This window comes from Acipenser ruthenus, chromosome 24 (assembly GCF_902713425.1).
Source record: "Acipenser ruthenus chromosome 24, fAciRut3.2 maternal haplotype, whole genome shotgun sequence".
Taxonomy (NCBI): Eukaryota; Metazoa; Chordata; class Actinopteri; order Acipenseriformes; family Acipenseridae; genus Acipenser; species Acipenser ruthenus.
The window spans coordinates 26133191-26145589 of record NC_081212.1 but is presented as its reverse complement, the minus strand read 5'-3'; the positions used below and the strand labels follow the sequence as shown (position 1 = coordinate 26145589).

General features: G+C 47.9%; 2 protein-coding genes across 2 annotated transcripts; both read right to left on the bottom strand.

Moving 5' to 3' along the window:
- Positions 1-166: 166 nt before the first annotated feature.
- LOC117963102 (protein unc-45 homolog A-like) lies at positions 167-8729 on the bottom strand. The gene is made up of 20 exons (XM_058999006.1): positions 8512-8729; positions 7694-7849; positions 7430-7466; positions 7159-7334; positions 6866-6955; positions 6422-6589; positions 6129-6297; positions 5837-6007; positions 5439-5610; positions 4809-5109; positions 4576-4670; positions 4113-4254; positions 3589-3729; positions 3176-3303; positions 2865-2931; positions 2336-2449; positions 2057-2172; positions 1717-1834; positions 1288-1443; positions 167-1087 (listed from the first exon to the last, which is right to left on the bottom strand). The coding sequence occupies exons 1-20, from the start codon at positions 8533-8535 to the stop codon at positions 824-826; spliced, it is 2805 nt and encodes a 934-aa protein (XP_058854989.1). The 5' UTR covers positions 8536-8729; the 3' UTR covers positions 167-823.
- A 1482-nt stretch (positions 8730-10211) lies between these two features.
- Positions 10212-11240, bottom strand: LOC131700641 (protein shisa-like-1a). The gene is made up of 2 exons (XM_058999187.1): positions 11041-11240; positions 10212-10610 (listed from the first exon to the last, which is right to left on the bottom strand). Exons 1-2 carry the CDS (start codon positions 11238-11240, stop codon positions 10241-10243), a joined length of 570 nt encoding a protein of 189 aa, XP_058855170.1. The 3' UTR covers positions 10212-10240.
- Positions 11241-12399: the final 1159 nt, after the last annotated feature.

The following is a 12399-nucleotide window of genomic DNA, read 5'->3' as shown; positions in this document are numbered from 1 at the left end:
TTAGAACAGCAGCAGCAGCATTTTTTCTGTTGAGTTTTTTCCTTTAACAAAACAAGTGAGTAATTGACCAGTATAACTAATACACACTGTAGTATGTATACACACATACACACACTTATATACACGCCTAGTGAAACACAGACCGGCAAAGAAAACAAAGGCTCACTTTCAGTGTGAACATATTTATTGTGTGAATCAAAAGAAAAAAAAAATTCTGTTCCATGTGATTATTAAAGCATTGTGGGTAGAGCTAATCAAATGGGTGCTTCATACATGGAATGTATAACACAAAGTTTGGTTAATGTTTACAAATGTGGAGAATGTTGGTTGCTGCATTCTAGAATCTGGATGCAAGTCAATTTGTGACTATTTTCTTGCTTGCACACTGTGTACTTGGCAGCATTAAGAGGTGACTCAACAAGGTGGTCCTGGGTGCCAGCAGCATGCTAATCTCATTAAAAAACACATACAAAGAAGAATTCAAATTAAACACAAGAACTCAATTAACAACTAGAAAAGCCTGAATGGTAGGAGTGAAGGAATTATAAAAATCAGGTCTTCAAACATATTTACAGCTGCTTCTTGTCACTGCCCTAAACTTTAAACAACACAATCTTTGGTCCAATCCCTGCAGCCTACAGAACAACAATACTCCCCCTTCTGCAGTCTGTGTTTAGATTCATAAACTTCATGGAAGTGTCACAGTGGCATGTTTCAAACTACAGTGCTGGACAGGCATCCTGCTAGAGGGAGGCCCTGGTCGACCCTCTTTTTGCTTGTTCCTTGTACCCATCTGAAGGTGCGGTGTGTCAGTGATTCTCGCTCATTCTGCAGGGTTGGGTTTGATGAGCCCGTACTCCAGGGCGATGTCCAGGCACTGCTTGGCGGCTCGGCAGGCTGGGTTGTGCTCAGCGGCGTCCCCCTTGGTCATGACGGACAGGATCTCGAGCACCTCACTCTCGATGAGCTGCTCAGCCAGCCCGCGCTCCGCCTGCATGAGATTCATAGCGATGACTGCGGCACGGTGCTGTAGCTCCCTGCTCTCGCTCAGCAGCAGGGCCTGCAGGATCTCCAGCCAGTGGGACGTCTGCAAGGAAACCGGCCTGGGCTCAATTACAACTGGAACTGTGTCATTGAGAATGAGCAGACAAACTGCTTACTGTCACACTGCGTTTATTATCAAACTGCTTAATACCACCTGGTTTACTGTCACACTCTGTTTAGTATCACGTTTAGTAACTCAAGCTGGGAGGAGACCCCTCCCTGTTCCCCCACCCCAGGGCTTACAGTGCGAGGGACGCGCGCGCAGAGGGAGGGCTGCACCGATGTCAGCATGGCCAGGGTCCCAGCCGCTGCCTTCCGCAGTCTCTCGTCATCCTCCCCGCTGTACAGCACAAGCAACTTCAGCCGGTCGTTGTCCTCGGCCACAAACCTCTCCTGCACCTAATGAAGACAAGCAGCAAATCAGAAACTCTCCGTCACACAGCCAGCAGAAAGCTTAGAAACCTCGGGGACAAAACACCTGCACAAGAGAGTCCCCTCAAGGGAATACATTTAAACTTCACATAGTTTACGAGACAGGGGTGTCAGTATACCAGGGAAAGAAACGCATGCTGTGGATGGTTGAGCTGTCTTGAGCTAGTACCCCTGCTCTCTGAACCACAAGACCAAGTCTAGAACTCCATATTGAAAGCCCAGGACTGTCCCCCCTCTTACGTCTGGACTCAGGACCAGGTTGCACATGCACTCAGTGGCAGCCACTCGAATCATCTCGTGATCCTCAAACATGTAGCCCTCGATCTTCGACACCGCCCCCTCCTTCATTATCTTCTGCCTGCAGAGAGTGGGAACAAGCAGCGCTGTTAGAGGAATAAACACTTGGGCATCCTGCTGCAAAACTCAAGAGAATGTGTATGCATGTTGGGGTACAGGGTGAAAGGGCTGGGGAGCAGGGAGTGTTGGGGTGCAGGGTGAAAGGGTTGGGGAGCAGGGAGTGTTGGGGTGCAGGGTGAAAGGGCTGGGGAGCAGGAAGTTGTTATACGTTGTGCAGACTGACCGGAGCCTCTCGCTGATGCCCGCCAGGTTGGTGAGTGCCATGAGTGCCTCGAAGTTCTGCAGGGCCGTGCAATCGAGTCCCAGCAGGCTGACCAGCGGCCGCACCACCTCGTAGATCTGCAGACAACAAAGCAGCAGGCAATAAATCCACACACAGCAGTCAGTACACAGACAGCAATCACTATACAAACACACACCACTTAGTAAAGACACAGCAGTCAACACTCACACAGAGAGAAGAAACAATGTAATTAATGACAGCCAGGCAGCCAGCACTCACCCTCTCCCCGGGGAAGGCGATCTCTGGGTTGGACGTGATAGTAATCTTTGCTAGGGTCTGCGCCGCCTTTGTCTTCCCCGCGTCCGTGCCCTCGGTGGCGAGCGGGATCAGGGCCTGGCAAGCAGCAAACAACTCTCCTTCAGAGCAACTCCCTGCAGTGTTAACTGTGCGCTAGCTGCTATCTGACTGTAAGCCAGCTGCTATCTGACTGTAAGCCAGCTGCTATCTGACTGTAAGTGTGGAGTAGTGGTTAGGGCTCTGGACTCTTGACCAGAAGGTTGTGGGTTCAATCCCCAGTGGGGGACACTGCTGTTGTACCCTTGAGCAAGGTACTTTACCTAGATTGCTCCAGTAAAAACCCAACTGTATAAATGGGTAATTGTATGTAAAAATAATGTGAACATATCTGTATAATGTGAAATAATGTGATATCTTGTAACAATTGTAAGTCGCCCTGGATAAGGGCGTCTGCTAAGAAATAAATAATAATAATAATAATAATAATGTACGAAAGCAGCTGGAACCTCACCTTCCCACCCCCCTGTGCCACCACTGTCCCCCTGTCCTCAGGCTTCTCCACAACCGCCAGGAACACCCTGAAACACAGGAGAAGAACACGCTCACATATAAATCACTGGGTCACTTTGCACTGCAGAATAACTAACCTATCCAGGTGGAAGCCCCCAAATACATTCAGCAGGATTCCAGGATCCCCACCATGGGTCCTGCAGACAACTTCAACAGGTGCTATTGCATTACTTGCTTTGTTCCAGAATGAAGTGGAATGTTCTGCCCCCAGGTATCTCTCAGTCCCCCCATGCCCGTCTCCCTCTCCCTCACCTGGCGATGCACTCCTTGCAGGCGTCAGTGAGCGCCGGGCTCTCCTGCTTCACCATGCACACCAGAGCCGAGACCACGCCCGCCTCCAGCAGCTTCGACAGCCGCTTCTCCACGAAGGGCTTCGCGTCCTGGCCACAAACAAAACAAACAGCGCTCACGTGTCCGGCATCTCACATGACATTTTGACGTACTTTTTGGTAGAATCCAAACGGTGACGAAAACTGACTGCTGTTGTCTAACTGCACAAACAACACTGACATGAATAAAGAAGGACAACAGACTTAAAAACCCTGAAAGAAAAACATTACCAAAATGAACTGAAATCTTCGAGCAGGATAAGCCCTTACTGCCACAGCCAAGGTTGTTCAGACAGGGAGCTCCCTGTTTGTGGTGCCCCTGCCCGCCCGCCCTACCTTGGGGTGCTCTTCAGGGACGTGCTGCTTGGCGTACTTGGCCAGCTCCACCATCTGCGGGTCCGGCTTCTCCGAGTCATAGCTGTTGGTGCAGTTCACCAGCGTGGAGCCCACAGCAAACAGCACTGTCTTATCCTCCGACTGCAGAGAGAGAAGCAGGGCAAGGTTACACTCCCCTCTCCCACTGGGCAGGAAAGCAAGCAGAGTGACGGGTTCATTACACTGCGGGCGAGACCGGGCTGCACGCACCGGGCACTTTGGGCCACGCCACTGCCAGCTTTTAACACATCAGGGTAATTCTGCAGTATGTTACAGTGTACTTCATCCTAAAAAAACACCCTAGGCCAGTAGACACAAGATTCCATAGGACTGAAACGAAACCGTTGCAGACAGATCTTATGGACTCTTCTGTAGCCTGGTGTTATGCCTAATAAAACCCATGTGCACTGGTAAGCAATATTGAATCTGTGGTCCCGCTGGTAACCCTGCTCTGTGTTTGCAGCAGTGTCCCTAGCCGAATGTACCTTGGCCAGCTGGAACATGGCCTGCAGAGCCTGTCCATCCTCTGCCAGCTCCTCCTTCACATCCGCATCGAAGGTGAGGTACGCCAGGCCCTCGATCGCCCAGCGCCGGGAGCTCGGAGGCAGGGCCTCGTTACACAGCCACCTGGCAGGAGGGGGACACAGTCATCATCCCTACTTCACACACTATTAAACTAGCAAGAAACTACCCACATCAATCCTTTCAATCAGCTCCTTCCTTTCCAGTTGTTTTGTTCCTATCGGAATGTTTGCTGTTCCACTTCTGGATTCGGGACGCAGCGTGTGTAGAATGGGAAGTCCTGTGTGAGTGTAGGGATGAGCCATGCTGTGTGTGCTACAAGACGTCTGTCACTGGGAAACACTGACAGGGGCGAAGTCACACCGTGACAGTAAAATCTATTCCCCTTACTCCAGTGTGGAAATAATGTAATAGAGAGAGACTCACTTCCTGCACTGCTTGGCCAGTTTCAGAGTGGATCCTTCAGCAAACTGCTTCATGCTGAAATCTGTCCCTCCCGCCGAGCCCAGCTTACACAGACCCTGAGAGACAGCAGACAGACACACTGTCAGACCGACACTACCCTAGTGTTTCAATACCTCAGACACACTGTCAGACACACACACTCAGACAGACACTACCCTAGTGTTTCAATACAGCAGTAAACGCTGAATCCTCACCACCAGGGCGCGCACTCGGATCTTGTCGCTCTTGCTCTTCTTGTAGATGTCTTTGAGCAGCGCCACGCCGTTGGCGGTGATGAAGGAGGCCCTCTTGGCCTTGCCGGCTGCGTGGATCAGCGCCTCCACTGCCACCTGCTGGTGGATCTCTGTGTCGGAGCCACACAGCAAGATGATGCTCTCCATGATCCCGGACAGACCTAGGGCCTGGTTCCCCACCTCGCTGGGTCCCTGCAGCAGAACCGACACCGTCTGGATCGCACGCAGTTTCCCGACCAGCCCTGACGACTCGAAGTGAGACCTGTCGAGACACAACACCAGCACCCCCAGCACTCACTCACTGCTGTATTAGAATATCCCAGTTCTGTACCTCTCCTTTTCTACAGGTCTTTATAGGCTGGGAGGCAGACTCCCACTGAAGCAGCATCCAGGTTTTACTGTGAACGCAGCAAGTGGAGCACAAGTTTATTGTGTTTCATTTCCACTCCCATTTTCCCTTTGGAATACCGAATCCAAGTATGGCGCTGTTACTGACTGAGAATCGGTGACACAGCTTAGACACTCTTTATATGCAGCCCGGTCAATCGGCTCAGGGGTTTCCAGTGTAACCCAACAGACCCTCTCCCTCACCGGACGTATTCCTCGCAGAGGCTGCTGAAGTTCTCCCTCTCGCCATCACTCTTCAGGTCATCGTACAGCTTGCTGAGCAGCACCGAGCAGCTCATGTGTGTGCTGTCAGTCAGGGGTGGGCCCTGCGTGGCCTCTGGGACTGTGCCCCCCACCTCCAGAACCGTCTTCAGCCCTGGAGCGGAGGGGGGAAAGAGAGAGAGCGAGAGTCAGACAACAGCCATGGCAAAGGCCTCAGGCAGATATACAGACAGAAACTACTGTATATTCTTGTCTAATTCAAAGCTGTTATTTTCCATAACAAACAGCTAAGTAAAGACTCTTAAGCACTCTCAAGCTGTTTGTTTCTCACTGTGTAACATTACCCAGGGATCTTGTTATAGGGAGACTGGGAGACTCACCCTGGTCGATGACCCACAGAGTGAGCGAGTTGTCGGGATCTCGCTGGGATTTGCGCGGGACGTGTTTGACGAGCAGGTTGATGGCGCTGTCTCGACCCGCCCCGGACACCGCGGGAGCCGTGAGGACGTCCAGGAGGTGACACAGCATTGACCTCAGCTCCCGAGACGGCTCTGGAGCAGGAGTGAGTCGGTGTCAGGATAGACAGATACTGCATGTGGGAAATGCACACAAATCTAGCACGTCTAGGCAAGCAAGCACAGCTCCAGAAAGCTACAGGCAGCCAGGACATACCAAGCAGCATGGCCTCCTCTTTGCCTCGCACGTCCTTCTTCATTCCCTCCATCAGAGCCTCGAACATGACCTGCAGGAGGTGACAGGCAGCCAGGGAGACCTGCTCTCCCCCCGACCCCATCACTGCACACAGCCGCTCCATTCCCAGCTCATTCACGATAGCCATGGACTGCACAGAGGGAGATAGACAGGAGGTTGTAGGGCAAAGCAAGATGCATCGTGTGTGTGTGTGTGTGTGTGTGTGTGTGTGTGTGTGTGTGTGTGTGTGTGTGTGGTGGCTCAGCAGTACTCACCCTGGACTGGTGCCCGCTGCAAAGCCCCACCAGTGTGCGCAGCGCAGGCAGAATCATCTCCTCTTTACCAGAATCCATCAGTCTCTGCAAGAGCCGCACCCCGTCGTTGCGGAATATCTGCTCCGCCCCCGCGTCCTCCCGCGACAGGACCACCAGATTCTGAGCCGCCTGCAGGAGAGGAGAGGAGAGGAGAGGGGAGTTAGAGAGGGCATGAAAGACCAGCTACCCCACTGTATCAATGCAATGCAGCACCACTGCCTTGCTCACACCTCTCACAGTGCAGTCACAGGCTGCTTTTCATTCACTACAATATTTCAAGCCCCCTGCTACATACATCCCTGATTATTAAAGCACATTGATTATATGGTAGTTTTACAAGTCTGTCAATAAACTATGTACAAAGCAATCTGACAGGGCGTTGAAAAAACACAGCCCTCCTCTTACCTTGTGCCTGTCAGACTCCTGCGCTGAGGAGTCCAGGAGCAGAGAGAACATCTGCTGAACACGAGCGTCTGTGGAGGACAGCTGCTGGACCTGAAGGAAGAGGGAAGAGGGCAGACCTAGTGACCCATCGGAGAGGCATAGCCACAATGCATTTTCTATACCAACCTGTTTTTCAAACAATCTCACACTTGGGGCTACTATCAATGTGTGCATTTAAAATATGCGCTGTTTAGATGATTAATGCAGGGAGCGATGGAGAGGCAGCGCTGATGGTAGAATGATCAGTCCTGCACCTTGTCCTGGATCTGCGCCCCCAGCTGCCGCAGGCTCTCCTGGAAGGTCATGTTCTTGGGCTCCAGCTGTGCACACCTCTGGATGTCTTTGAAGGCCTGGTCCAGATGGCCCAGCTTCTGCAAGGCCTGCGAGCGGCGAAACCGAGCCTTCACATCCCCAGGGTCCGAGTCCAGCGCTGGGCGGACAGAGAGAGAGGGAGTTTGGGGGAAGAACAAGACGATCACAGAGGGGGGACGGGGAGCGCAGAACAGTACAAGAAACACAGCTCACCTTTGCTAGCGTCGGACTCCGCTTTGGAATAGTCCTCCTAATAAGAGAAAGAAAACATGTTCAACTACCAGTAAGGGTTACGAATCCTTTCTAAAAGCACTTTGAAAGAAAAACAATGTGTGTCAGTTATCCAGAGCATCTGGACATTTGTAAAGAGCCCCTATTCTGAATGGAAAAGCACATGAACACCACCACTAAGTGTACAGGAATGTGTGTCTGTGGTTTTGACAGCGTGACCAGTCCAAGCCCCCACTCCACACTGACCAGTTTGAGGTAGCAAGCAGCCCGATTGCGGTGCAGGACGGCACATTCTGATTGGGTGTCGCTCAGTTTGAGGGCCTTGGTGTAACAGGACAGCGCCCCCTGGAAATCCCCGTCCTTGAACAGACAGTTCCCCTCCTCTCTCAGAGCAGCTGGATCCTGGAGGGGAAGCATAAAACCACACAGTTAACACACAAGAGCTTACATGTGCCAAGTTTGCACTGGAACCCAAGCATGGCCAAAGTGTTTGATTTACTGTATTTCTAATTTATGTGGAACTTAGGTATTTTTGCTCAAAATGTGTTTTACAACCATACAAAGTATCAATTAAACTGTATTACTAACACATGTTAAGAAATCAGCGACGAGAGAGAAGTATATATGGATATAATGATATCATGTTTTTGTTAAGTTACTTGGAGTGAGTTTTGGTTCAGAAAGCACCAGAAGGAATATGACGTGCTGCTGCTGCCTGACCTCTGATTAAAGCCAGATCCACCAAGTTAAGCCAGGCTGGTTCAAAACCGTGTCTAGGCTTGGCTAATTTCACAAGCAAAGCTGAGCAGAGCCGAGCAAAAACTCGGTGCATCATCAAGCTACTTTTTTTTTATTCGGTGTTCTAGAAGGAGTGGATGATAACAAACTAAACTGAGCGCAGACAAGCAGGCAGAGACAGACAGATAGATCACACTCGTCTTGCTGTTTGACCTGGCAGTGCACATTGACATGTCGACCGTACTTTGAACATCTCTCTCTCTATGCTGTTGTCCTGAGCGGTTAACACAGCATTGTAAAGTCATTATTATTAAACCAAGTTTTACCTTCTCGGTGCCGTTTTCACTCATTCTCTCGGACTGCTAAATTACCAATGAATCTCAACGGCTCTGTTTTCAGTGTCCTGTGCTCAGGATCCACGCACGTTGTATCTGAAATGTCTTAAATACTGTAAAAACTTGAAAGGTTGGTAACAGTTTCTGAACGCCCACCGTATGATCTGTGTTCGGCAGATGTAGTATTTCACCGTCTTCCTGTTCCCAGGGAGCGGCGTGATGACGTTTAGGAACAGCCCCGCCCCATCCTTGCGTTCCATCGCCAAACAAGGCAGCGCGGGATTGAAACAAGGCTGGCAGAACATCGAGATAACGCAGAGCTGCAAAAGTGTTGATTTTAGAAATAAATCATTAGAAAGCGTCAGTCTCGGCTTGCATTCCCAGATTTTGATGCATGAAACTGTTCCATTAGGTTGTAGGCTTCTGCAGGTGTTTCGAATGTCAAACTGAATTTTATTCATACAACTAAAACCATTCCTCAGTTTTCTGCAGCCCATAGTATCGTGTTGATGGATTGCTTTTAAAAGTCCTGGAAAGCTGTGAAGCACTGCACTACACTATTAGTGTGTAGCTCTCTTTATGAGGCTGGAATGAATCGCTTTACATGTGGAATCATTTATTACCGGTCTTGCATAACAAGATTTTACATATAGAGTGAATACAACATCAGACAGTACACAATATATTGGGGAATATAAGACTTACATTAATGAATTGTAAAATGATGTGACACAAGGATATACCCTAGCATTTGCTTTGAACAGGTTTAAAACAAAACTGAAAACCTGCAAGGAGAAACAACAACCCAAGCATGTCCGAGGTAGTAAAGTAGAGACTAGCTCTATTAAAATATATCAATATGCAGCTTGTTCTGTGGAACTTGTCAGTTTTCTGATCCTGATGTTTAGCTTGCCAGTACAGTATTAATGGTCTCAATGGTAATATTATGGAATAAAAACTATTCATTTTTCATGTTAGATATTTGCTTTAAAACAACCATTTTTGAGTATTCTTAGTGGAACTACAGACATGATTCCAACAGTTTGAGGATTTTGGGATAGAATTGCTTGGGTGGTGCACAGGGGTTCTAGAATTGCTTGGGTGGTGATACAGGGGTTCTAGAATTGCTTGGGTGGTGATACAGGGGTTCTAGAATTGCTTGGATGGTGATACAGGGGAGCTCAGATATTATTACTCTACTATGATTACGTTTCATATTGTTTTGGCATGGGGATTAGTTTGATGCACTGGAAGGACCTGAACTCAAAGAGAAAAAGAAACATGTCCTGTGAGCAAGATGAAATGTATATCTGCGTGTTGGGTTGAGGTTTAAATGTATTCAGAATGAATTGCCAAGTTTTGCTGATGTATGCATTTAGCCCTTGCACACAATAATAAACCTATTGCTTTATAATAGTATTTATGAGCATCTGGGGGAAAAAGAGGAAGGGGAGTTATTAAATATAAATGAATATGGAATGCATCTTTAATTATCACATCATTTCTGGGTGTATACATAATAACATGTGCATTCCTATTATACATAATAACATGTGCATTCCTATTATAAATAATAACATGTGCATTCCTATATATATATATATATATATATATATATATATATATATATATATATATATATATATTACCTACACCTGAATAAATGAAAAAGCATTATAAAGGGATGACTAATAGTGAGCAGGGAGACAACAGTTGCTATTCAGTCATCAGAGCACTCCATGTCATCTTCTGTCCAATCACTGTTCTCTTCTGGGTCCAGATGTGAGAACTCTGTGCACTGGTCACCATGGCAACTCTTGCTTGCTGATCTGCCGTTCTGGTCGCCAGGGAGACAAGGTGGAGCTCCCTGCCGATTCCTATGTGGAGCTAGGTTCCTGTTGCTATGGTAGTGTGTGGGCTGTCTGTTGGGGCGCAGGATGCTGTTTATCCAGCGGGGGCAGGTCAAGTACTTCCTGAGAGCAGCCAGCACAGTGAGGTCACGCATGCGGCAGAACCAGAGAAAGTCCACTATCATCAGGGTCAGAACCAGAACTATATAGAACCCCACTGCCATGAGGGTGAGAGGCTTGCTGCAGAGAAAAACACAGGGGCCAGTGATGTGCCCATCAGTTCAAACATTTATACATGAATGCATTATTTACCATAATGTTTTTTTCCCCCTATGCTGAAAGTGCATACATTTGGGACACAGGTCTAACAGCTGTTGGTGCGTTCACCCATACCCCTTCCACTGAGTACTTGTGTTACGCTCAGAAACCATATCAGGTTTAGACAATGTGGCTATTGTCTGTTCTAGAGATCCAGGTTGACCAGTCCTATTGTACCTCATCCCAGCCACGCTTTCCACATGATGTACGCTAGAACAGCTGACGTTGCAGCACTGATCTTTAGATTGGATGTCTTCTAGGTTTTGCTTGCTTAAGCTCCCACTTTTGCCAACAGTACTTGGATTTGAGGATGGCCTGGTTTCAAAGACCAGGGTCCATTTTCAGCACTAACCTGTGAAAGAGCTGGGAGGTGCTGCTCTCTGATAGGTTGACATTCATGACATCCTGGAACTCTGATTGGTTGCAGCAGTACTTGAGGTAGAGGATTCCTTGGCGACAGCAGTAGGAGTGTTCGGGGGGGTCAGAGAGGCGGGGGCAGTAGAACCCTGAGTGATGGAAATCGTGGAGATCATAGTACCCTTCACACAACATACCTGAGCTGGGTGGGACACACTGGGGGGGGGGGGGGGGGGAGTCTGAGGTTCACACCATTCATACAGAATTGGGGGAAGTAAAGAGAAATAAATTGTTAGAAGGAACAGATCAAAAAGAGGAGAATTTGAAGTGATCTATAGGCAATAATCTGGTATTTAACAATTGTGCATTTACAGAATGTTTTATTTGAAAACTTGAATACAAATAATTCAAAACTTTTTTTTTTAGGATTATTATTTTTATGAAGGGGATTGCCCAAGTTAATCCGGTCAGTTGTGTTCTAATTGCAACAAGGAACAAACAAAGAGAATTGAATGGACTAATCATCATCTATTCAACACAGAAGGTAAAACAGCAGAACATATGTCATAGTCAATTGGAAATTAAAAAAAAAGAATTGTAAAATAACAGCTCATAATAATCTTATAACTGGGGTCCAGGTAGGAAGCTTCACACATGTCTGTTACAGTAGTGTCAGATATCAACAGCAATTGAACAAGTACAGATGTATGCAGGTAAGATCTGCTTACATCCTGAGTTGCAATGGGTTTCCACAGTATAATAGTTTCAGATTCACGTAACCCTTTCAGCCTTTATAAAACGAATGGAGATGAAGAAGAAAGCCTTACCTGCACTAGTTAGTGCTTCCTCTTCTGATCACACCTGTTTTGGAAGCAGAAGGACACACCTGATCACTGCTGAGGACTTTCCTTGGGGAGCACCCCACCCCCTTCTCTCCCCGCCTTGCCTTGCTGTGCCCAGGCAGGCTCACTGGCTCCTGCAATGAATCAAACAGATGCTCTAATGGGTCTGCAGGGACTGTGGGCTGAAGAAATATATACATTTAAAAAGGTATTGTCGATGTACGTGATTTACTCGCCATAGTCATTAACTGGATTCACCGTCTTCCCCTTAAAAAAAAGTACCAATCAAGGTTTAAAAATTAATTTAGTTTTCATCAGCAACATTTTCACAACCCCCAAATTGCAGGTGTGTTGATTTTTTAAGTTTAAAAGCTGCTGTTGTAGCCAGTGGGTCTCACTGAAACAAGACAATGATAAAGTTGCTATTGCTTACAAATATTCCAGTGTACACTCATCCCTCACCAACAATGCAATCAGTAAAAGGATCTCCATGAATCCAGCACATGCACGTG

What these genes read in the sequence shown, in the direction of transcription:
- LOC117963102 (XM_058999006.1), bottom strand. Translation starts at nt 8,535, where the DNA reads ATGAGTGAAAACGGCACCGAGAAG. An exon ending in GCAGCGGGCACCAGTCCAGG is followed by an intron (nt 6,298 to 6,421) that starts GTGAGTACTGCT and finishes CCCTCTGTGCAG; the next exon opens with TCCATGGCTATCGTGAATGA. An exon ending in AGAGGAGGCCATGCTGCTTG is followed by an intron (nt 6,008 to 6,128) that starts GTATGTCCTGGC and finishes CTCCTGCTCCAG; the next exon opens with AGCCGTCTCGGGAGCTGAGG.
- LOC131700641 (XM_058999187.1), bottom strand. Translation starts at nt 11,240, where the DNA reads ATGTTGTGTGAAGGGTACTATGATCTCCACGATTTCCATCACTCAGGG. An exon ending in ACCTCCCAGCTCTTTCACAG is followed by an intron (nt 10,611 to 11,040) that starts GTTAGTGCTGAA and finishes TTTTCTCTGCAG; the next exon opens with CAAGCCTCTCACCCTCATGG.